The sequence below is a fragment of the Salmo trutta genome, chromosome 36 (assembly GCF_901001165.1).
Source record: "Salmo trutta chromosome 36, fSalTru1.1, whole genome shotgun sequence".
Classification (NCBI taxonomy): domain Eukaryota; kingdom Metazoa; phylum Chordata; class Actinopteri; order Salmoniformes; family Salmonidae; genus Salmo; species Salmo trutta.
The window spans coordinates 25,602,943-25,629,030 of record NC_042992.1 but is presented as its reverse complement, the minus strand read 5'-3'; the positions used below and the strand labels follow the sequence as shown (position 1 = coordinate 25,629,030).

The 26,088-nt window shown below is 41.1% G+C and overlaps 1 protein-coding gene across 1 annotated transcript; it reads left to right on the top strand.

The window, feature by feature from the left end:
• Positions 1–1,051: 1,051 nt before the first annotated feature.
• Positions 1,052–21,690, top strand: LOC115175731 (delta-type opioid receptor). Its single transcript, XM_029735196.1, has 5 exons — positions 1,052–1,304; positions 16,942–17,174; positions 17,341–17,463; positions 17,774–18,068; positions 18,195–21,690. The coding sequence occupies exons 1-5, from the start codon at positions 1,060–1,062 to the stop codon at positions 18,433–18,435; spliced, it is 1,137 nt and encodes a 378-aa protein (XP_029591056.1). The 5' UTR covers positions 1,052–1,059; the 3' UTR covers positions 18,436–21,690.
• Positions 21,691–26,088: the final 4,398 nt, after the last annotated feature.

Below are 26,088 nucleotides of genomic sequence, written 5' to 3'. Positions count from 1 at the left end.
CCACTGCTCCAGAGTCCAATGGTGGCAAGTTTTACACCACTCCAGCCGACGCTTGTGTGCGGCTGCTCGGCAAAGGAAACCCATTTCATGAAGCTCCAGATGAACAGTTATTGTGCTGATGTTGCTTGCAGAGGCAGAGGACAGATTATTTTTTACCTGCTATGCGCTTCAGCACTTGGTGGTCCCGTTCTGTGAGCTTGTGTGGCCTATCACTTCGCAGCTGAGCCGTTGTTGCTCCTAGACGTTTCCACTTCACAATAACAGAACTTATAGTTGACCGGGGAAAATCTAGCAGGGCAGAAATTTGACACACTGCATTGTTGAAAAGGTGGCATCCTATGATACTGTCATGTTGAAAGTCACTGAGTTCTTCAGTAAGGCCATTCTACTGCCAATGTTTGTCTATGGGGATTGCATGGTGGTGTGTTCGATTCTATACACTTGTCAGCAACGGGTGTGGCTGAAATTCCCGAATCCAGTCATTTGAAGTGGTGTCCACATACTTTTGTATATAGCTCAGCGGAATAGGCTAAAACAATTATCAGCCTACTGTGCACAGCTTTGATGTCATTAGCCTATAAAAAAAACACTTACAGTGCGCGAGTGTTTACATTATTAGACGTTTGGAGAGCGAGAAGAAATCACTGCATGCACCTTTCCCACTAAAGGCTACCGTCAACATTACACAGACCGATCCTCCTGAGAACAGGACTCCTCCCTTTCAACCAGACACAAGACCGATCAATTCTTGAATCATCCTAATGTTCTGTGAACTCTAAACAGAAGTGAAATCATTTTTGCTTTTACATTCTTATTTTTGGGGTTGGGAAGTGTGTCATCGTTCTGTTTTTCATGTTCGACCCCTCGGTGAGACAGACCAACTGTAAACTGTTCACCTCGCCATTTGGCGCGTGAGGATCAGTACACACCTTCCAGCCAATAAAACGCCGAGTAGGCGAAACAAAAGCGCGAGCCGTGTCCGACTAGCCGACCAGTAGTGCTTGGATAAGTTTTCAGCACCACAGACCAGAGAACAGTAACAGTCACAGTCCTAGAGCCATGGAGCCGTCCACTGCCCCTGGTGCTGAACCGGCTGATTTCGACATGTACTCGGTGATTCCGTTCAATGTCACCTACCTGGACGACGAGATGGGGTTCGTGCCCAACGGGGAAAACTACACCCAGCAGCTCCCGGTTCAGAGCGCCTCCAATATTATAGTAGCCATCTCCATCACCGCGCTCTACTCGGTTATCTGCGTGGTGGGATTGCTCGGGAATGTCCTTGTGATGTACGGGGTGGTGAGGTAAGACTTTTCTACAGGAACCACCGGTGGCATATTCTATTTAGCCTACTATCATTGGTGGGAACTTGCTTTTGAGATTATATGCCTATTATTGTCTGTAACAAAGCATGTGAATGAATGCAGATATTTGTGGGGATATGCGTGACTGAAAATGTACTTTTCTCAAGAAGGTTTTAGGCGATAGCGGAATCGTGTATTTCGTATAAAAATCACGTTTTTTAATATATAGACCAATATCTCATGTGTGCCTCTCTTCGTGTTAGCTAAGCAAACCGTGTGTTTGTCAAAAGCAAACACAGGACGCAAATCAATGATAAAATGAATGATTTCCTGTGATTTTAAGTTGCTACACTCTATAATATTTTTTGGGGGGGGGGCTTTTGTTCAAGGATACATTTTTGCTGGCGAAACAGTAAATCAATGTTTACTCGTGCGTGAGGACCAAAGGAAAGAGAGAGTCTGGTGGAGTGTGTGTGTGCGCGCGCGCGCGCGTTTGTGCCTACTAGACAGCACTCAAAAGAGTACGAAAATTGGGCTAGCTTAAAAAAAAGTTTTATTATCAAACGCTCCCATTTTAGCGATCATTAATTAAGATAAACAGGATTCAATTATTGGCTATTCCCAATCTGCACCCTCCCTTAATTTAAATAGTACTGATGTCAGTGATGGGTTTATTGTTTATGATGACATTACCATGCTGAGTGTATTTTTAAGGATAATCATTTTGCCCACATCACAAAAATGCTCTAACAACCCCCCTCTGACATGTTCAAAGACATGGCAGGCCATGGCCAAACTTGGAGGACTGAACCCACACAGTGTGTACTAAACTGAACCCTAGCAGTGTACTAAACTGAACCCTAGCAGTGTACTAAACTAAACCCTAGCAGTGTACTAAACTGAACCCTAGCAGTGTACTAAACTGAACCCTAGCAGTGTACTAAACTGAACCCTAGCAGTGTACTAAACTGAACCCTAGCAGTGTACTAAACTGAACTGTAGCAGTGTACTAAACTGAACCCTTGACAGTACTAAACTGTCTAGCATTATAAGATAGTGAGCATCCAGTCTAGTGCACTTACTTCCTCTGATGTACACTAATACTACCCGCTGCTGTCAGACATTATAAAACTGTATCCAGTCTAGGAGCTCTGAATTCACTAATAGCTTTATTGCCCACTGCAGTCAGACATTATAAAACAAAGGTCCAGTCTAGTTGCTCTGAATCCAATAATAGCTTTTGGGTTGGAATTTTTGAATTTAATTCAATTCAAACAATGAATTAGAATTTAATTTGAATTGGCCTCACCCCACAGGAAGCATAACTTGAATTTAATTGAAGGAAGAAGAATTGAATTAAAACCAATTGAAACCAATTCAATTTAGAAGTGAAACATGAAAGTCTCATTCATTTCACAAATATTTTATCAATGCCACTTCATAATGCAAAGAATATACACACCATTTCAAATATTCATTTGATTATAACTCAGATGTGAAGCAGTATTTCACTTTGGCATGTCTCCATAAGGAAGTGTTTGATCTAATGCATTCTGGGATTTTTTTATTTCTGATATTTAGAACATTAAGGGAATTATGGATTATTATAGACAACCCACAACATGATCTTAGAATATTTCCAGACCACTATAATAATATACAATGGTTTCAAGAGAATGAGTTTAGAAAATTAAATGTTTCAACCTTATGCTATTGTAACCAAAATTATGGGGATGTGTAGAATAAATAAGTCATTTGAATTTAATGACATTTATTTAATTCAATTCCACTTCCTTTCATTCAAATTCTGTTTCCTGTGGGGTATGTCCAATTGAAATACAATTCAAATTCATGAATTGAACAGAATTAAAGAGAAATTTGCATCTCAATTCATAATTAACCCCAATCCTGTTATATACAGTATTCAGACCCTTTGACTTTTTCCACATTTTGTTACATTACAGCCTTATTCTAAAATGTATTAAGTTGTTTTTTTCCCTGTCATCAATCTACACACAATACCCCATAATGACAAAGCAAAAACAGGTTTAGACATTTTTGCTGATTTATTAAAAATAAACTGAAATAATACATTTACATAAGTATTCAGACGATTTACTCAGTCATTTCTTGAAGCATACTTTCTTGAAATAGTTGCTGCACAGCTATTTTCTGGTACGTCAGAGATGTTTCATCGTGTTCAAGTCCGGGTTTTGGCTGAGCCACTCAAGAACATTCCGTTCATCTTTGCCTCAATCCTGACTAGTCTCCCAGTCCCTTCCGCTGAAACACCTTCCCACAGAATGATGCTGCCACCACCATGCTTCACCGTAGGGATGGTGCCAGGTTTCCTCCAGACGTAACGCTTGGCATTCAGGCCAAAGAGTTCAATCTTGGTTTCCTATGACCAGAAAATCTGGTTTTTCATGGTATGAGAGTCTTTAGGTGCCTTTTGACAAAGCCCAAGTGGGCTGTCATGTGCCTTTTACTGAGGAGTGGCTTCCGTCTGGCCACTCTACCATATTGCCTGATTGGTGGAGTGCTGGAGAGATGGTCGTCCTTCTGGAAGGTTCTCCCATCTCCACAGAGGAACTCTGGAGTGCTGTCAGAGTGACCATCGGGTTCTTGGTCACCTACCTGAGCAAGGCCTTTATCCCCAGATTGCTCAGTTTGGCCAAGCGGCCAGCTCTAGGAAGAGTCTTGGTGGTTCCAAACTTCTTCCATTTAAGAATGATGGAGGCCACTGTGTTCTTGGGGACATTCAATGCTGAAAAAAAATGTGGTACCCTTCCCCAGATCTGTGCCTCGACACAATCCTGTCTCAGAGCTCTACGTACAATTCCTTCAACCTCATGGCTTGTTTTTTGCTCTGACATATATAGACAGGTGTGTGCCTTTCCAAATCATGTCCAATCAATTGAATTTACCACAGGTGGACTCCAATCAAGTTGTAGAAACATCTCAAGGATGATCAATGGGAACAGGATACACCTGAGCTCAATTTCGAATCTCATAGCAAAGGGTCTGAATATTTATGTAAATAAGTAAAAAATAATTAAAATAATATATATTTTTCGCATTGTCATTATGTGGTATTGTGTGTAGATTGCCAAGGATTGTATTTACTTAAATTACTTAGAATACGGCTGTAAGTCTTGACCGTAAGAGCCAGTAGGCTACCATCAGTATGAACTCTCCTCTCTGGTTTTCAGGGAAAAGATACATATAGTGGCCTCTTCTGCTGTCTCCTGTCAGATAATGAAAGGGGTTGTCATGACAATGGACATTAGTTGGTTTTCCGAGAGCCATATATTTAAGAGAGTTCGTCCAGGTATTAGAACGGATGCCATGTTAGCTCCTTTATTCTCAAAATGTTGGTGATGTACAATACGAGAGCGCCTCCGACAATTCCCTATGAAATGACTCGCTGTAAACAAGCAAAACAGAGCAGTGAATTTAACAGACATTTTTATTGATTAGCATTCGGGATAATGTGTATCCAAGTCGGTACTGTGTTATGTTCTCAACAAATTACATATCTGCTTTCACTTGACATCTTCATAGGTTTTGAAAACGATCAGAAATAAACAGCACAATGCGGAAGTGTCAATTATCACTTAGCAACAGCTGTGGAGGAGAAAGTGGCGCTCTCAGAACATTCAGACAGAAACCGCTTTGGCCCAACTCTCAAAATATAGCACTCTGGTTTCTCCCTGTGGAGGTGCTTTAAAGGGGTTTTACTAGATGCTAGGCCTATACAGCTACGGACAGAAGTTACTTTTCGTAGCAGGTTAGGAGAATTTACGCAGCAGGTTAGGAGAATTAACGTAACAGGTTAAGAGAGTTAGATTAAGGTTACAAAAAGGGTTAAGGTTAGGTTAGCTAAAATGCTGTCCTAACCTGCTGATACAGTATGATATGTGTTCCCTTAAGTGTAAACAGCTAAAAAACCCATAGAATCTGATCTTTTGACTTCAGATTTATTCCACCTCCATATGTGGATCTGGATTCTGCTACAAACCGAATCCTCCATATGCGACCTCTGTCTGGACGCATAGATCAGATTTTTTTGCTCTGAAGTGGGGTTTTCTTTGCACATCACCTGCCATTACCATGACTACCACCCCAGAATTTAAGGAGTGAGAGCGGGAAAAAAAGACAGTGAGAGAGAGAGAGAGAGAGAGAGAGTGAGGCAGTGAAAGAAACAGAGACAGACAGAGAGAGAGAGAGTGGGTATGTGAGAGGGAGAGAAACAGAGAGAGACAGGGAGAGAAAGCGGAGAGAAACAGACAGATTTAGTATTTTAGTATTTTATTAGGATTCCCATTAGCTGTTGCTGAAGCAGCAGATCCTCTTCCTGGGGTCCACACAAAACATAAAGCATGACATAATACAGAACATCAATAGACAAGAACAGCCCAAGGACTGAATTACACACATTTATTGGAAGAGACTGAGGGAGATATGAAGTGTGGAGAAAGTGGTGGCGTTGAGTTGGGTTCGATGTGTTCTGATTCTCTGAAACTGTGTGCTAGGCATGGCGTAATCAGCCTTACACAGGAAAGAAGCAGGAAAGAAAACATTGACTTGTGGAGAAAAATTAGTGTTTTAGCATCCACAGTCAGTCGCTATTGTTCATTCACTGTGAATCGTGATCGGCATTGGATATTAATTTTGAAAACACAGCACAGTGAGTAATTCAGCTATTTAGGAGCCATCTACAGTATCTCCCCTCCCTCTGTTCTAGAGAGCTGTTGACTGTATGCATCTGGCATTCCAGGCAGGCTAAATCAAACACTCAATGTATTTGAAAGAAAATGAATACTATTTGAACCCAGGTGTAGGCTGCTCCAGAGGGAGAGCTGCCTGGGTAGATATGAAGGCTATGTTTTAGTATCCACACTAGCATCACTTATAATACGTGCCCAATACATTGCTTCATTCTGAGTGGTATGCTAGTGTGGATATTGGAACAGAGCCAAAGAAGACTCTTCTGTGATTACTGACTGAGGGGACTGAGGGGAGAGCTGGGGCTGACACCACCAACATTGTGGTTCATCTCTCTGTAACATAGCCCAGGTCAGCAGCATTTGCTCTGCTAGACAGCCAGCCAGCCACACACACACACACACACACACACACACACACACACATTGTACCCAATGTACTGTGCTATGACCTACATTCAAATGGCTAATGTTATGAATGTGGGTGTGCAGTTGATAAAATGACTTCTTTGAGTGGTGTAGCTGACGTACTAGGTGGTGTATTTGGTTTATTCATACGTAGGGCATAAGCAGAGCTGTCTTAGGAGGAAAACTCCCAAACGGGGAGAATCATCCAATGAGCTTGAATAAGATGACCTTCAAACTCTGGTATACACCATAGGCTGACATCTTATAACTCTGATTAGGTTGAAATCCTTTCTTTGGGGAAATACATCAGGGTTTACCCAAACACACAAAGAGCAGAAATTCCTGCCTGAAATATTGTACCCAGTGGAGTGGAAGCTTGGGTTGGGTGTTTTTTAGGACGGGGGTGAGTCAACACCGGCTCCCGTGTCTCGCTGCATGTTTACTGTGTGAAGTGTGTGTGTGTGAGAGAGAAATCTCTGGGAGGAGTAGTGTGTGTTTGGTCAGGGAAGTGTTGGGAAGCGAAGAGGGGTAGAGGATACTTCCGCAGAGTATGGAGGAAACAGTGGGGCAGAAATTATGACAGGTCAGAGCTGCAAATACACATTTTTACATCTTTCCCATATTCAAGTCATTTTAAACATATTACAGTTATTAGCCTTATGAACATAGAAACTTGGTTGCTGTTTCTGTGCCACAACTGTGAAAAAAATTTATACATCATTACTGGTAATCAGAATGTGTTCTTAAGTGTGAGTTTGGTGTGATTTTATGATTGCTTACTAAAAGCTATTGTTTACCTTTCCTATTTCTAAATACATAATGTCTAGTTGGGCACCACTCAGATTATATTTTGGCCCACCAAGCCCAAAAGTTTGAGCACTGCTGGTCTAAATGCTAATGTCTCCAATTCATAGTAAACTTACTGAATGAAGGACCCTCATAAAAGAGTGAGTACTCTTTTGACTGTCTCCAAGCAGTGTGACAAACTGAGGTTTGAGTCTGCGTCTCCCATGCGCCACATGACTGTGTCAGCTCTGAGCTAAAGCCTAGGTAATAACTCATAGAGCAAACAACTTTTCAGGTCTGAAGCAAGGTTAGCTATCAAGCAAGCATGGTTTACCAAACCACCTCCGTTACAGCAGCAAGATACACTACAAAAGTATGTGGAAACCTGCTCGTCGAACATCTCATTCCAAAATGATGGGCATTATTATGGGGTTGGTGCCCCTTTTTGCTGCTATAACAGCCTACACTCTTCTGGGAAGGCTTTCCACTAGATGTTGGAACATTGCTGCAGGGACTTGCTTCCATTCAGCAACAAGAGCATTAGTGAGGTCAGGCACTGATGTTGGGCGATTAGTCCTGGCTCGCAGTCGGCGTTCTAATTAATCCCAAATGTGTTCGATGGGGTTGAGGTCAGGGCTCTGTGCAGGCCAGTCTAGTTCTTCCACACCGATCTCTACAAACCATATCTGTATGGACTTCACTTTATGCACGGTGGTATTGTCATGCTGAAACAGGAAAGGGCCTTCCCCAAACTGTTGCCATAAGGTTTGAAGCACATAATCGTCTACAATGTCATTGTTTGTTGTAGCGTTAAGATTTCCCTTTACTGTAACTAAGAGGCCTAGCCCGAACCATGAAAAACAGCCCCAGACCATTATTCCTCCTCCAAGCATGATTCATCAATCCAGAGAATGTGTTTCCACTGCTCCAAAGTCCAATGGTGGCGAGCTTTACACCACTCCAGCCGACGCTTGGCATTGCACATGGTGATCTTAGGATCCCGATGAACAGTTTTTGTGCTGATGTTGGTTCCAGAGGCAGTTTGGAACTCAGTAGTGAGTGTTGGAACCGAGGACAGACAATTTTTACAAGCTATGCGCTTCAGTACCCGGTGGTCCCGTTCTGTGAACTGGTGTGGCCTACCACTTCGCGGCTGAGCCGTTGTTGCTCCTAGACGTATCTAGTTCACAATATCAGCACTAAACAGTTGACCAGGGAAGCTCTAGCAGGGAAGAAATTTGATGAACTGACTTGTTGAATGTCACTGAGTTCTTCATTAAGGCCATTCTACTGCCAATGTTTGTCTATGGTGATTGCATGGCTGTGTGCTCGATTTTTCTACACTTGTCAGCAACGGGTGTGGCTGAAATAGCCGAATCCACTAATTGGAAAGCGTGTCGACATACTTTTGTATATATAGTTAATCTTTTCATGGTGTGCTGCCTTTGGCTGAAATGGACACACATTGGACTGGAGCCCAGTGACCATGGTTAATACTGGACCGAGTGATTAACTTGTGGTGACAGACTATGATCAATGGCTCTGGGTGTACGTACCCAATATACAAATGTTGCCTGTGGTCTGATGAAGCTGTGATCAATAAGACAATAATCAATATTCACCAGCGTCAGGAGAAGGAAGTATTCAATGTCCATCCTGTTTGTCCTGGAACCAAGGCCACTGACTGACGTTTTTAAAATGACCCTCTGTTCCCTGCTGCAGTGAATTTAACAAACGCACACACATAAACACACATACAGACACGACCCTCTGTAGCCTGCAGCAGTGATTCTAACAAGGATCTGCCTCCTCCATATGCTGATTAACCTCTAAGGCAGTAGTTTTCAACCTGTGGTCCGTGGTTCTTTTTTTTCTACAATTTATTTTCCTTCAAAATTAAAAACAGTTGGGGGTATTAATTGTATTATAAGAAATGTTCATTTCTTTTAAAAATGCAAATTGTTTATAATAATAATAACAGGCCTTTTAACTGTTACAGTCACAGATAAAATGGACTCCAAATTTGTCTGGCAAGATATTTAATGATAAAACATTTAGTGACTCCACAAATAATTGTCCTCAAGAGGTTTTGACGGTGATTTGGTGGTCCACCGAATGGAAATGGTTGTGAACCACTGCTCTAGAGACACGAGATGACAGGGCAGGACAGCAATGACAGCTTCACAGCTACAAACCCCAACTAGACTGACATCTATGATACTATTACAGTTACAGTTCATGGTTCTCATTTTGAACAGCATGATTTAACATGACATTGGAAGAAAATATCCCACTGTTTTCAAGCTTTTCAGGCTTCCAACAAGGAAAATGGACCACCCCTATGAACCTGTAGCATTAGCTAACTACTACAGGTCCAGAACCAGTTAAACGGATGGCATGAACAGAGTGGGCACCGTGGGAAAATATCAAAAGCTCATCTTCTCCCTCCTCTTCTATGATTAATGCATGCACAGCTGTCATCCTCAAAGGGAAATGGAACGTAGCATGTTGTGGTGAAACCAGCCTTGGTGCTGTAACCTGATGAGAATATGCTTCAGGTTGTCAGCTACACCCCCCTTTAAAGATAGCAGGGGGGGACAGCCTATCTTAGCCAGTTCCTTGAAACGACTGTACCGTCCAGGGCTGTATAGAACACCGTATCCTTTCAACATCTTGCCAGTATCTGGCCACTTGTGTGTTCTCAGCTCCTGTATGTGTGACATCGTGCACATGTGACATCATGTCTCTTCCCCCACCGCCCACCCGCCTCTTCTCCCCTTCTCTAGCCACTTCATCAACATCCATCCACACAAACAGAGCCCAGAGGACACCCACTCGATGCGTCTTTCGTTGCGTCTCCGTCTCCGTGTGTGTGTGTGTCTATCGTGTGTAAGCCCTGGCTCCTGTAACATTTGTTCAAGGCAGAGGGGAGTGGGCCATGGTTATGTACAGGAAAGACAAGAAGGGACATGGTCCCAGCATGGGTCTTGGTGGTGGAGGAGAGGTGTGGGTGTGTGTGCCCCGACCACGCCAGCTCAGATCAGGGCTAGCGATAATGATTCTACATACGCAGAGAGCAAACCCATCCAAAGGGTATAACGACTGCCTGTGATTTACCGTCGTTTTCTAAATAGGGAGCACAGACGGATTCATATATGAAGTTATGCTGAATCAAAGGGTTCTAACAGACAGAGAAAGAAATCTCCCATCAAGAACAATCTTCTTCCCTAGCGGTAAAAGAGTGTAACCTGCTGTAGTCTGACTCAGAACACATCTGAGCACCGGAAACTTCAGACAATAGATTTACTCTGTCTCTGGCACCCCAGAGACAAGCAATATTTCCTAAAACATATCTTCCTTGCCCCAGTGAGATATAGTTGTGATACACTATGAGCAGGTTCACAGCAATGGACTAGTGATGTGTTTGTACAACAGAGACCCATTTAGAAACCACAGTGCTACTGACCACAGATTATAGATGTAGGATCTTAATTTGAGCCAGTTTGAGCCAGGAAAATAATCCTGCAGCAACAGGAAATGTGAATGATTGTGTGAATTATAATTAATGGACATTTATGTAGAGGTTTATACGTTTGTCGCAAGGGAAAATCAAGTCTGAAATTTCGAAGAGGGAATTACAAACTTCCGAAACCTTTTTACACCTCAAATAAACAACACGTTTTAAATGTCCTGCATTGTAGGAATTTTATCCTGTAACAGGGTTATCAAATTAAGATCCTACATCTGTATACAGTACTGGTATTATTAAATTTGACAATACAATTGAATGTATAACTTTACAGCATAGGAATGGAGCTACAAAGCTGGAAAAGCATATTGTATAAGTCAGGTACAGGATGCTGTTCGTTGGAGTGATTCCTGACAGATTTTTTTGCATTCATCAATCCCTCCACCTAGCCTGTCTCTACTTTTAACAGTGGGATTGTGTAATTGCCAGGGTCGTATTTATGGTGTAGAGAGTGACTGATACCCTGGAGAGGCAGAGCCAGTAGATCAATGACCATCTTACTGACTGACACCAAGACCCAATACAGACAGAGGTGGCGAGAGAGGGAGATAACCAACAATTCCTCTAGTTTGTTTGAATAGAGACAGGTGCAATTAAAACAGAAATACATTGACTAGACAAGATTTAGATCCACTGACCTGACCTTGTTTTAATTTAAGCATTTGTCCCTGAGTAGGCCCATATTACAATGCCTGTCACTACTCTTCACAGACACACACACACACCCACATACACGCACACACACGCACTTTTGTTGTAAAGTCTGTTCAATGTCGGCCAGTTGACTTGACCTGACAGAGATCACAACACATTTGTCAGATGAACAATTAAGAAGGTGGCTTTCATGAAATATTTCAGTCGGAAGGGTCTAACCCTCCTGTGGGAGCCGTTGAAGCAGAAGAGAAATCAGCAAATCACCAGCAGCTCTCAGTCCACATACTCAACAGTCCTGTCCCCTCTCACCCTTAACCCACCACCAGTCTCATAAGCAAATGGGATGCCTAAACATGGGATGGTCATCACAGTCCTGGCTCAAGGCATATGGGTGATCCTTTGTAGCTCATTTTGTAGAGCATTCCCAGATTACCCATAAGTAAAATGTATGCACGCATGACTTTAAGTTGCTTCAGATAAAAGTGTCTGCTAAATGGCATATATATATTATATTACATTATAACACACACATGCACGCACACAAACACAGACACAGACATACATACACATACACTCCACAGACCTAGATTATAGCCCCAGTCTCCAGAATGATTTGGCTGGTAGTGTTTATGCACTAAGAGCTGTAAGTTAATACATGTTATTGACCATATCTTAAAGAGGGAGAAAGGGAATGGGAAATCAATAGGCTACAATGTATGTATTACTGAGCGACAGGGATCAGGGTCATTCCACCTCAAAAAGTACAAGAAGGAGGATTTTGACACCCACCATGTCAGATTGTTCTGAAATCATTTCTGTTGTTAGAAACAGACAAGATAAGCATTCTTGCAACAGCCCTAATTTCTTACTCAGTCACCAGCTCATCAAAAAGTGCATCAACGACATCGTCCCCACAGTGACTGTACGTACATATCCAAACCAGAAGCCATGGATTACAGGGAATGTCCGCACCAAGCTAAAGGAAAGAGCTTTCGCTTTCAAGAGGCAGGACACTAATCCGGACGCTTATAAGAAATCCCACTATGCCCTCAGACGAACAAGCAAAGCGTTAATACAGGACTAAAATTGAATCCTACTACACCAGCTCTGACGCTCGTCTGATGTGGCAGGGCTTGTAAACTATTACGGACAACAAAGGGAAACGCAGCGAGCTGCCTAGTGACACAAGTATACCAGACGAGCTACATGCAAGCAACACTGAAGCATGCATGAGAGCACCAGCTGTTCCAGACGACTGCGTGATCACGCTCTCCGTAGCCGATATGAGCAAGACCTTTAAACATTCAACAGTCACAAGGCCACGTGGCCAGATGGACTACCAGGACATATTGAATATTATATGATTTTGGGTGCAATCAAACAGCTTAATTTCTCAGAAATCAAATTATATTTCAACAAAAGGATTTAGCAAGAATGCTAATTTTATATTTTTCTAACTACAAAAATGATTTCTTAATCAATCTGAGATAGTGGGTGTAACAGCTTGCTGAAATGACATGGAACGACCCAACAGGGAGTTAGGATTTGGAGCTTACAGTCACTGTCAAAAGACTGACCAACGCCCAAAGCTGATTTCCATTTTCCAGTAAATGTTGTTTACTTCATTCTGAGTGTTGTTTGGTTTGATTTTGTTGTCCTTTTGGCTTTTGAACATCAATAGCTTTTATGGCGAACACACACATCTGGACCATTAACTAAATGGACTGTACAAAATATTCACTTAATGTATCCACAGAACCATGCCGCACAGTGCAAAAATCTATTGACAAGTACCGTTCTCACTTAGGCACACCAATTTCAACACAGCATATTCTGTAACTCTTACAGCATTTTACATACAGACCAATGGGCTATGACTAATAGAATACTGTTTTGAAGGCAAAGTAGGTTAAGATATAATATATCTCTATGAACACATTTATATTGTGCCTTCAGAGCGATTCTGACCCCATTAGGCCAATATCTCTAACTACTCAAGTGACTCAGCCAACATTCTCCCCCCTGGGCAAAAACTGGTTGAATCAACGTTGTTGCCACACCATTTAAATCCCCAAAATAAAAATACATTAAAAAAACTGATGCCCAGTGGGTCTTGGGTCTAATTACAAAAAGGTAAAGATTTTTTTTTAGAGGAGTAGAACATATCTTAATGCAGCAAATAGTCATAAGCGGTCCTCAAAGTGCTTGATCAGACACTAACAAGCCTGAAGTATATCAATTATCTTTAATCACTCATTCAGAAAGAAATAGAACCGCGTATGAAGAGAATTCGAATAGCGTGTTTTGCTGTTCCACGCATGTTCACCATACAACAAGAGATCAATTAAGTGATAAGCCGGTGTTTGGAGGATATTGGTATGGGTGTTGTTAGGCCCCAAACACCGGCTTTGAAGGCATTATCACTTTTATACAACGGGTTACCAACATATTCAAATAATGATGACATATTTTCATGAAATGTTATTTTGATTAATTTATTCATACCATTTCAACCTTCCACAAGATATAGTCCTGAAACAAATCTAGGGTTGCTACCCAAGACGGCTGGTCATTCGTTCTATTGGGTTGGTCGCCAGAAACGCAACCCAGACTCAGTCTTTTTGTTCTGTTTCTATGGATGCGACCAAGTCGTTCATTCTAAATGTTCCATTGCCATACTGGCTGGCAATGTTCTTATCCCTTGCTTGGTAGCTAGCGAACTACAGCTAACTTACAGTCACGTCAAACAGTGCAGACAGAAAAACAACAGTAGCTGCATTTGTTTAAGCTGTTTTCTTGTGACATTTATTTGGATACATCCATGACAATGAGCTAATGATGCATGATTTCGTTTGGCATAGAACATGTGCTCTGTCGTGAGGACACTGTTGTTCAGAGAAGCTAGCCAATAACACAACTAACACAATAACTTCAAACTGAAGCTGGAAAGACAGCAAACTAGCTGCACTTCGTTACGCTTTACTTTTTTCAATTGACATTTCTTTGTGTATATATCCATTAAAACGATGCAAACTGAAACACTGCCTTTCTCTTTCTCTCTCTCTTGTCCCAACTCCCGACCCCAACACGTTCATTACTATGGGACAGTTGGAGATCGAATTTGAAAACTGAACCAATGTTGCAAATGTCGGAGAGAAAGACAGCAAGTTTTATACAAATCTCCGCTGTTAAACTAAATGTTAGTCTAAAAGAAATGTGAGACAATGTCTAGATGCTTTTTATAGTGGAGATCAAGTTTCTAACTTCCCTGGGTGGGCTGATGAGACAGTGAATTGCGCAGTCAGATGGAACAGAGTAAATAGGCATTTTAACCTCATAGATTTATCCGGTTGGAACTTGTGGAATAGACACCGGTTGGAATGCGCTTTTAACCAATTAGCATTCAGGATTAGACCCACCCGTTGTATAATTCTCTTTAATCACTTGTTCAGAGAGAAATAGAACCATGTGCAAAGAAAATTGGAATGACATGTTCCAAATGTTTCTCTGCTCAACATATACAGCAAGAGTAGTTCGAGCATCTGGGAAGTGAGTGAAAACACAAGGACAAAATTCTGATCTACAGAATATACAGTTGAAGTGGGAAGTTTACATACACCTTAGCCAAATACATTTAAACTCAGTTTTTCACAATTCCTGACATTTAATCCTAGTAACAATTCGCTGTTTTAGGTCAGTTAGGATCACCACTTTATTTTAAGAATGTGAAATGTCAGAATAATAGTAGAGAGAATTATTTATTTCAGCTTTTATTTTTTTCATCACATTCCCAGTGGGTCAGAAGTTTACATACACTTAATTAGTATTTGGTAGCATTGCCTTTAAATTGTTAAACTTGAGTCAAACGTTTTGGGTAGCCTTCCACAAGCTTCCCACAATAAGTTGGGTGAATTTTGGTCCATTCCTCCTCACAGAGCTCGTGTAACTGAGTCAGGTTTGTAGGCCTCCTTTCTCGCACAAGCTTTTTTAGTTCTGCCCACAAATGTTCTATAGGATTGAGGTCAGGGCTTTGTGATGGCCACTCCAATACCTTGACTTTGTTGTCCTTAAGCCATTTTTCCACAAATTTGGAAGTATGCTTGGGGTCATTGTCTATTTGGAAGACCCATTTGCGACCAAGCTTTAACTTCCTGATTGATGGCTTGAGATGTTGCTTCAATATATCCACATCATTTTCCGTCTTCATGATGCCATCTATTTTGTGAAGTGCACCAGCCCTCCTGCAGCAAAGCAACCACACAACATGATGCTGCCACCCCCATGCTTCACTGTTGGGATGGTGTTCTTCAGCTTGCAAGCGTCCCCCTTTTTCCTCCAAACATAATAATGGTCATTATGGCCAAACAGTTCTGTTTTTGTTTTATCAGACTAGAGGACTTTTCTCCAAAAATTACGATCTTTGTCCCCATGTGCAGTTGCAAACCGTAGTCTGGCTTTTTTTATGGCAGTTTTGGAGCAGTGGCTTCTTCCTTGCTGAGCGGCCTTTCAGGTTATGTTGATATAGGACTCGTTTTACTGTGGAAATAGATACATTTGTACCGGTTTCCTCCAGCATCTTCACAAGGTTCTTTGCTGTTGTTCTGGGATTGATTTGCACTTTTCGCACCAAAGTACGTTCATCTCTAGGAGACAGAATGTGTCTCCTTCCTGAGCGGTATGACGGCTGCGTGGTCCCATGGTGTTTATACTTGCATGCTATTGTTTGTACAGATGAACGTGGTACCTTCAGGCTTTTGGAAATTGCTCCCAAGGATGAACCAGACATGTGGAGGTCTACAATGTTTTTCTGAGGTCTTCGCTGATTTCTTTTTATTTTCCCATGATGTCATTCAAAGTGGCACTGAGTTTAGGTAGGCCTTGAAAGGTAGGCCTTGAAATACATCCACAGGTACACCTCCAATTGACTCAAATTATGTCAATTAGCCTGTCAGAAGCTTCTAAAGCCATGACATCATTTTCTGGGAATTTTCCAAGCTGTTTAAAGGCACGGTCAACTTATTGTATGAAAACTTCTGACCCACTGGAATTGTGATACATTGAATTATAAGTGTGATACAGTGTGATACAGTGAATTATAAGTGAAATAAGGTAAACAATTGTTGGAAAAATGACTTGTGTCATGCACAAAGTAGATGTCCTAACCGACTTGCCAAAACTATAGTTTGTTAACAAGAAATGTGTGGTGTGGTTGAAAAATGTGTTTTAATGACTCCAACCTAAGTGTCTGTAAACTTCCGACTTCAACTGTAGCTCTCTCAACCCAAAGTGTATAACAGAAAATTCTACCATCCGCACCAACCGCTGTCATTACTGACTGCATAATCATTTTAACTTAATTATCTTTCACCAAGGTTGAGATAAATTCAAAAGTCAATTTGGTAGGTGAATTGAAATTGAATTTGACATGAATCACACTTATAATTCACTGCATCACAATTCATGTCAAAATCCTCACAGAAAACAACATACGGTTTGATAGTAACATCTATTTAACAAATGTCTCTGTCCACAGATACACCAAGATGAAGACATCCACCAACATCTACATCTTTAACCTGGCTCTAGCGGACGCCCTAGCCACCAGCACACTGCCCTTCCAGAGCGCCAAGTACCTGATGGGGACCTGGGCCTTCGGAGAGGTCCTCTGTAAGGTGGTCATCGCCATCGACTACTACAACATGTTCACAAGCATCTTTACCCTGACCATGATGTCTGTGGACCGCTACATTGCTGTGTGCCACCCAGGTAAAGAGACAGAAGCATTCCACCTGGCACCCTATTCACTTTATAGTGCACTACTTTTAACCAGAGTGTATCCTCTCGCAAATATAAATGAAAGGGTGCTTAGAGCCAATAACACTCACTATAATATAAGTTGCAATTGAAACGTCATTTTCTGTGTGTCACCCAGTGAGAGCCCTGGAGTTCAGGACGCCCGCCAAGGGTAAGATCATCAACGTTCTGATATGGGTTCTGTCTTCTGCCATCGGAGTGCCCATCATGGTCATGGCGGTGACCAAAACAACAGACAGTGGTGAGAAAGTAACGTTAAACTAGCTAGCACGTTTTTGACACTTCTTTCAACGGCTTTCTTGTATATTATCCCATTAAATAAGAGAATAAGTCACTATTCCTGCAAATTTACAGTACAGTTTATTACATCTTTGGTCAAATATCAATTATCTCTATAACATAAACTTCCTACAGTCTCCTCTCTAGAGCTGTCTCATCTTTAAACGTGTCTGACTCCTTTCCTTCTCTCCTCCACCCATCTCTTCCCTCCTCCCCCCCTCTCTTCTCTCCTCCACCCGTCTCTTCTCTCCTCCACCCCTCTCAACTCCTAGGTCAGACTATGTGTACACTGAAGTTCCCCGACCCTGACTGGTACTGGGACACAGTCACTAAGATCTGCGTTTTCATCTTTGCCTTCATCATCCCTGTCATGGTCATCACCATCTGCTATGGTCTGATGATACTGCGTTTGCGCAGCATCCGCCTGCTCTCCGGCTCTAAGGAGAAGGACCGCAACATGCGCCGCATCACCCGCATGGTCCTCGTGATTGTTGCGGCCTTCATTATCTGCTGGACGCCCATCCACATCTTCATCATCATCAAGACTCTGGTGGAGATCGACTCTGGGTTAGTCGTTATGTTTCGTGTACTTTTATTTTCTTGTCAATTTTATTAGGTCAAAATACTTTGGGTGTGTTGAAAAAGGGCATAAACTAAAATGATACATAACTTATTATGATTCATTATTAACAGGAACCCCTACGTGAAAGCCAGCTGGCACCTCTGCATTGCGCTGGGCTACATGAACAGTAGTCTCAACCCTGTTCTCTATGCTTTCCTGGACGAGAACTTCAAGAGGTGCTTCCGGGACTTCTGCCTGCCCTGCCGGACCCGCGTGGAACGCAATTCCCTCAACAGGGGTCGGAACGCCAATCGGGAACCCGTGTCCGTCTGCGCTCCGACTGAAGCTGGGACGGAAAAGAAGCCCGTATGACTAGGCATGGACCAGATCCCTCGTGGTTCTCGATCCAGGAGGGTCCAGCAAGACCTGCAGTCTGAGATCACCCAGATCTCCACAACGGAGTTCTGACAGGACAAACAATAATTTAGTCAGACTCACACAGAGGAGTCAGTAAAGGAGGATCCAAAACACACCATAGTTTTTTTAGACCTCATCATTGACATTCCTACCAGTGAGATTTAGGAACTTTCTTTATTGTAGCTCAGAAGTAGAGAGATTCAATTCTTTATCATAAATCGTTTTCAATAAAACTCAACACACATCTCTGTGAAGGTTCTATCTAGAGACAATCTGCGAAGGTGCCAGGCCTTTTTGAGTAGTGAATTTCTGGTTTATGACAAATGGATGTCTGGCTGCAGAGTGAATACACAGGATGTTGTCAAGGACAGTGGTCCAAAGTATACAGCATGGTTTTGTCAAAAAGTCATCCTTGTTTGTGACTGATGACAAGCTGCACAAATATAGGACTGGGGTTGTTTTTAAAATAAGACAACAGGGTAAGGGAAACCACTGAATGAGTAGATATGTAGACATCTGAAATGGGGACGTTTGACCCAGGAGGGGGTGGAGAAAACACACAACACTGTTCAGTGAAAGGGACAGTTGTTACAGCTGACGGACTTGGCAAAGATTCCAAATGCTAAGCAGTGGTCTATTTTTATCTCATGTACCAGAGACTGCATCATCCATCTTGAAGTAGTGTGAATAGAAAAAGACAGTACAGTACACTGTGTGTACAGTACACTGTGTGTACAGTACACTGTGTGTGTGATGTCAATGCTTCTCCAGGCCACAGTAGCCTTGAGCTTTGACAAACAGAAAGTGGAGAAGCATGGATGTCCAACCTTTGTTTATAAGACCTTCTTTCTATTCTCTGGGAAGCAAGCACCTGTAAACTAACATCGATGATGAATTTTCTAAGATTTCTGACGCATATTCCATCGCACTTGACTAAGATATAATGGAGAAAAAAAACAAAGTTATTTTCCACTTTCCATCTACAAAAGGCAAAACAACTACATGTCACACGCCATGGAGGAAGAAGAAACTACAGATCCGTTTTGACAGGTTGGATGATGGATGAAAACATACTTTAGTGCAAAGCACTGGGGCATGAGACACTGAAACAAAATGGGAAAATGGGGCTGATAGCTACATGAATCTGGAAACAATGGAAATCTACCACAGAGCTCTGTGCCTGCCTGTGCTCCGCTGCTGTACCATAGCATTTCCTCACAGACACCTCGGCTCTCGGCTCCGAACCTACTAGACTTTCATAAATTGGAGCAGAGAGGTAGAAGGGACCACTGAGAGGAATAACTAAACAATCCTAGACCACTGGGGGTGGAGGAGCAGACAGCCTAATCTAGATCTACACTCTGTGTGAATGCATTACTACTCTGATGAATGTAAAAATGAAACAACAACAGCAAAACAACTTTAAAACTGACAAGCCTGAAGAGTATGGCGGCTTGTGAGACCAAGACCACAAACCTCTTGAGAATCACTGAGCATGTACATAGCTGAACCAAGTGAGATTTGGAAAGGACTCACTATCTGTGTTACTGTTTAATTGGAGAAAAACATTGTGTCATCTGTCAAATTAAATCGATGGCAGATTAGAGAGACTTAACTTTGCCATTAAGTCATGATAAGATTCCTAAGAAAGATGATGACAGCGCTCAATTTTACCTTGAGGGCATCAACTAATTATAGTGATTAAGATTAAAATGACCCTTCATATTTCATAGGCTGTAGGCTATAATTTATGAGTTTATTATAGGGTATAAAATCTCCCGGTAACCTTGCAAAACATCAATACTGATGAAAGATCAAGCCTGTAAATCGTTCCATAGATTGCAACCCACATGGCACCATATTCCCTATATAGTGCACTACATTTGACCAAGTAGTGCACTATGTAGGGAATAGGGTACCATTTCAGAAGTTGCTATATTTTTTACTGACCTTGGGCATGATGATATGTCATGAACCACTGTGACAAGCCCGAAAATGTGGACGAGAAGTTTGTGGTTTACTGAAGGTAAGGAAACCAAAATCAGTTCCAAACTAAAATCACTTAACGTGACTTTGTAGATATAGATATTCTCAGAACTCCTACATATTATTTAAGTAGTTGGCTAACTTTTTCAGTGACAGGTGAAACTAACTGGCTTCCATTTGTGCATGTGATTCCGTATGCTGTTTTGATGGTGACTATCGCTCCATTTTCACAGTGATATTTGATCACATAGCTGTATGCTTTATTAGCTACTGTACTGCTTAACTGCTGAGGCTAGTCTTACATTAAAAAAGAAAAGAAGAGAGAAACAGATGAAGTTCCATTTCTAAAATGAGCTTATTTTCATCCCGGTCTTATTTGCAGTATATGTCCTGGCAGTGAGTGAAAATGCTTCAGGACTAATAACACAGACTGCTGAATTATTTACAGCTGAATCCGTTTCTGGTTTATGTTCTCTTTGCTTTTGTCAGTATTCCTGACAGACACACTTTATATTATTATGTGGATCTAAAACTATGTATTTACATGGCTTCTACAAAGAGAGATAGAGTATTAAAATGTGGAACAGCCTACATATCATTATGTATTACAGATATGATATTGATTACATGCATTAGCTTCGCAAACAAGCTCAAATCGACAGGGTACAGATATTTAAGTACTGTACTCCAGTGTAACAATGTTCCCTACTTCTGTAAATGAATTGTAAATCTAAATACACAGTGGGACCATAATGGTAAAGAGTACATTAAACTGACAAATACGTGCAAATGTCACAAAATAAAAATGGCACTTAGCCACCCATTTTTACTAGAGCAACAGTTGCTAATAGCCTACTATAACCTTTTTGCCTCTGAGTGTCTGTTATAGAACGATGGATTTTATATTGATCAAGGCTAACTCCCACATAGTATTTCTCGGAACCGCTGTCAATAGCTACAATACTACAATACAATTGTAACTTTCCTTTCTCTCTTCATGTGAGTCACTCTTTGTGTTGAAAATCTAATTTCATTATTTCACAATCTATCATTCATGATTTTTTATACTTATACACTGAGTGTACAAAACATTAAGGACACCTTCCTAATACTTAGTTGCACCCCCCCTTGTTGACCCCAAGGTCCGTGCTGGCCCGTGTTGCCTCCAATGCTTCCCACAGTTGTGTCAAGTTGGCTTGATGTTTGTGTGTTGGACCATTATTGATACACACAGGAAACTGTTGAGGATGGAAAACCCAGCAGCATTGCAGTTCTTGACACAAACCAGTGTGCCTGGCACTTACTACCATTCCCCATTCAAAGACACTTAAATATTTTGTCTTGCCCATTCACCCTCTGAATGGCACACATACACCATGCCTGTCTTAATTGTCTGAAGACTTGAAAATCCTTCTTTAACCTGTCTCCTCCATTCATCTACATTGATTGAATTGGATTTAACAAGTGATATCAATAAGGGATCATAGCTTTCAACTGGAGTCACCTGGTCAGTTTTCAATATGTAATGGAAAGTGCAGGTGTCCTTAATGTTTTGTACACTCAGTGTATTTTGGTAGAACTTTATTTAAATAGTCAATGTGCAGATGTTCAACAAACTAGCTGTAGACTATCAGCAGGATATCAACAGTATTTTTTTAGCCTACAGATTCACTATTTAATCCAAATAAAGCTTTACCTATGTTTTTTCTAGCACTGTTCTTCTGCCCTGCTTTGGATATTGCAGTTAGTGAATTTTGTCATTTTTCTGAATTAATATACATTTATATGTAACTCCTTTAAAAACTATTGGATACTGGAACATTTCTGTAAAATGTATACAAAAAGATGTATGTTTGCTTATATTCAATGTATTGCCAGAGACTGTAAGGTATTTGTGCTAGTCACACATGAACCCATCATGATTAACTTTGCAGTGCTCATGCAGTAATCCTTATAGTTTATAGATTATAACTTACGCTAGATGAGTATCTATTGTAAAATGCATTGTTGAATTAACAGCAAGCCAAGATGTTTTACAAGAAGCTTCTCGGATTATTGATTAAAACAACAACAAAATCAATAAAATGAACACGGTAGAAAATGATGTTTCCCAATTTGTAAAAACCATAGAATGATTTGTAGAACCAACAGTCTCACACCCATTCGCATTATGTTGTGGTGTTTTTGTGTCCCTCCATTTCGTATGATATGTTACGTCCTCCATTTTGTATGATATGTTACGTCTTCCATTTCGTATGATATATTACATCCTCCATTTTGTATGATATGTACATCCTCCATTGTGTATGTATGATATGTTACGTCTTCCATTTCGTATGATATATTACATCCTCCATTTCGTATGATATGTACGTCCTCCATTGTGTATGTATGATATGTTACGTCTTCAATTTCGTATGATATATTACGTCCTCCATTTCGTATGATATGTACGTCCTCCATTTCGGATGATATGTACGTTCTCCATTTCGTATGATATGTTACGTCCTCCAATTTGTATAATATGTTACAAATGGTCTGGTGGCGGACTATCGGTCGTATAGTATCATACGTTTTAGCGGTCTTACATTATCATGCGTCTTGTTGCGTTAGCATTTGTGGTTAACGATAGCTGGGTTAGGGTTTAGGTGTGTTCTATGTCTAGTCGAGGAACTGTGGATGGATAGCTAAACTATTAGTTATTGTCTTCACAGTACATTAAAACATTCTAAAACAGACAACAGAAAAACAAAGACCAGTAGCACTTTACTTGGATAATCAATCGGTAGATGCTCTACAGACTATCTACCAGTGGAGGCTGCTGAGGGGAGGACGGATCATAATAATGGCTGGAATGGGGTGTATGGAATGGTGAAACCATGTGTTTGATACCATTTCATTCACTCCATTTCGGCCATTATTATGATCCGTCTTCCCTTCAGCAGCCTCCACTGCTACCTACAGACTATCGGTAACATTTCAACCAACTATATACTAATCTTAACCCTAGCTCTTGCTCCCTTACCTTAACCCTTATTCTAACCCTAACCCTAATCTAGCAGTTGCTTATCAACAGATAGTTTGTTGGTAGTATGGAAATCAGGACTATCCAAATAAAATGTGATCTTCACTACAGAATCAATTTTGAACCAATAATTCTATGAAATTATCTTAAAGGGGAAGTGTAGTCAAAAACATGATTTCCTGTTTTTCAAATGATATTTCCATACTATGAGGTCAAAATAACACTCTGAAATTAGGAAAATTCTGATAATGCCCTTTTAGTGTAACAGTTTTTTGGGGGAAAAAAGCACCTGGAATTTCAGCCTGTTCAGATGGGATGAATTTTGTGACCCACAGCATGACATCACAGTCTGATCTGATTATTCTGACCAATGACCAGTCATATTTTATTTGCATATGTATCCTCCGACTTTGAAGGGGTAAGCGGGGTAGGCTCTCTAGAGTCTAGACAGCGTAATCAAATTCATTCCACGGAGGGCCGAGTGTCTGCAGGATTTCACTCTACCCTTGATTTGATGGATGAATTAAGGTCACTAGGAACTCCGCTCACCTGGTGGTCTAGGTCTTAATTGAAAGGAAAAAAACAAAACCCACCGACACTCGGCCCTCCATGGAATGAGTTTGACACCCCTGGTCTAGACGATTCTGTTCGCCAATCAGGGTTGTGTATGTAAATATATTTACATTTGTATCAAAACGCCCACACAACCAGACTGAACATTTTAATGGCAAAAGGAGGCTCAGGGAAATAAATTATACTTTTTTTTATGTAAAAATGTTCACGAAATAAACACCCACAGTGATTTATTGGACACACAGTGATGATTTTTAAAAAATGAATGAAAAAGACAGCATGGGGGCTTTAACGCAAGCAAGGTTAATGGAGGCTTTCTTCAACTTCAAAAACTAAAACAACATCTGAGAAACGATCTCCTGGCATTTTCCATGTCACAGAAATCATTGCCCCTTTAAAATAACCCATCAATTCAGCCATGACCAGAAATCCATTTTAAAGTTCTGCCGAAGTCTTTAAAGCAAAAAGTCAGTCATGAAATTAAACAGATCCCTTCAATATGAATGCGTCACAAAGATGGCCCCAAGGCCTCCGTCAGTGAGCTCTAGCGTGCAAGTCCCATCGCATCGAGCCGCTCACTATCAGAAAAGGAAAGTTCCCACTCTGTTTGCCTTCTCTGCAGATCCAGCCAGCGACATCATCCACTGCAGTCACCATGGAAACCAGGGTACCAACCACACTACCCACAGAGACACAGTGTTCGCTTCACTGAAGCATCTGAAATGTTTCTCTTTAATTAATGGGAGTTTTCTTTCTACCAGCGTCATATTAATTACCCAAAGTGAAGAGAGATATTTACATGAACTTAACTACAATGGAGGGCAGGCCATATTTAAGGACACTGTAGCTCTGCAGGGGGTATGTTGGTTCAGATGTACATATTTTCTGAAATTCTCAGCGATAATACGAAAATGTAGTCCATGATCCTCATGTGGTCCATTCAGAGGGCAATACAGAATTGTTGTTTCTCACTTTGAACTAGTGAATTGAATCCATAGTAATCAGGGCACTGGTTAAACAAGAGCAGACTATGTCTGTATTTGAGATTATCAATTTTGCTCAGTCTCTGATCACAGAGAAAAAGCACTGATCTACAAAAAATAATAGTGAATAGTTATTTAGGATGCAAGGTGATTTGTAAATCAGTTTGTCTGTAGTTTCCGAACGCAACAGTCAATCTGAAACACATACAACCTCTCAGAAAGAATACTTAGTTCTGTTAAGCTACGTGGCCAGTTGCCTCTGATGTACATCGCTCTTTGATCAGAAGAGTGTGGCATTAATGTTGTGGAACAGAAGTCGTAAACAAGAGGCTATCGCAATAAAATATAGACAATACTTCGATCTTAATCTTTTAAGTTTATACTTGAAAAAGAAGAAGAGGATGAGAGAGAAAGGGAACTAGGGTTGTGGGCGTGATGAAAGACTAAAACAAGGAGAAAGAGAATGATTCATATGAGGAATACAAAGGGGTTCAACAACTCCAACTCCATACCCTTATAGCTTTATAGCTCACCATTTCTCATGGCTAAAGGACCAATGGGGACATACCCCTGGCTATAGAATCCTACAACATGCCATAGATTCTATAGGATCGTATAATATTTTATTAGATGGAAGAAGGCCTATCATTGGCTAATTGGCATGCTCCATTAGGCGTTGTTCGTCCCGAGAGCTGCACTCCCGAGGCCATCATTTGTTATCAGATACAATAGTATTCACTGTAGTAGGCTCTCTGAATGCTAAAGCATCCCTCAAAAGGATGCTGTTTGTCTCCACGTAAAATGAATCATTCAATTTGTAATGCTTGTAAAGCATTGCCTAAAGGCTATCTTAACTCCGTATAATGATCATACTAGGGAAAATATAGTGTCAGATACAGGTTTTTAACAAGAATTAGGGTTGTAAAATTAAGGCAACTATGTCAAAATTCCCAGGTTTTCCAGAAATCCTGGTTGGAAGATTCCTGTAATTAGGAGGGAACAATAAGGAAATCCGGAAACTTCCAACCAGGATTTCTGGAA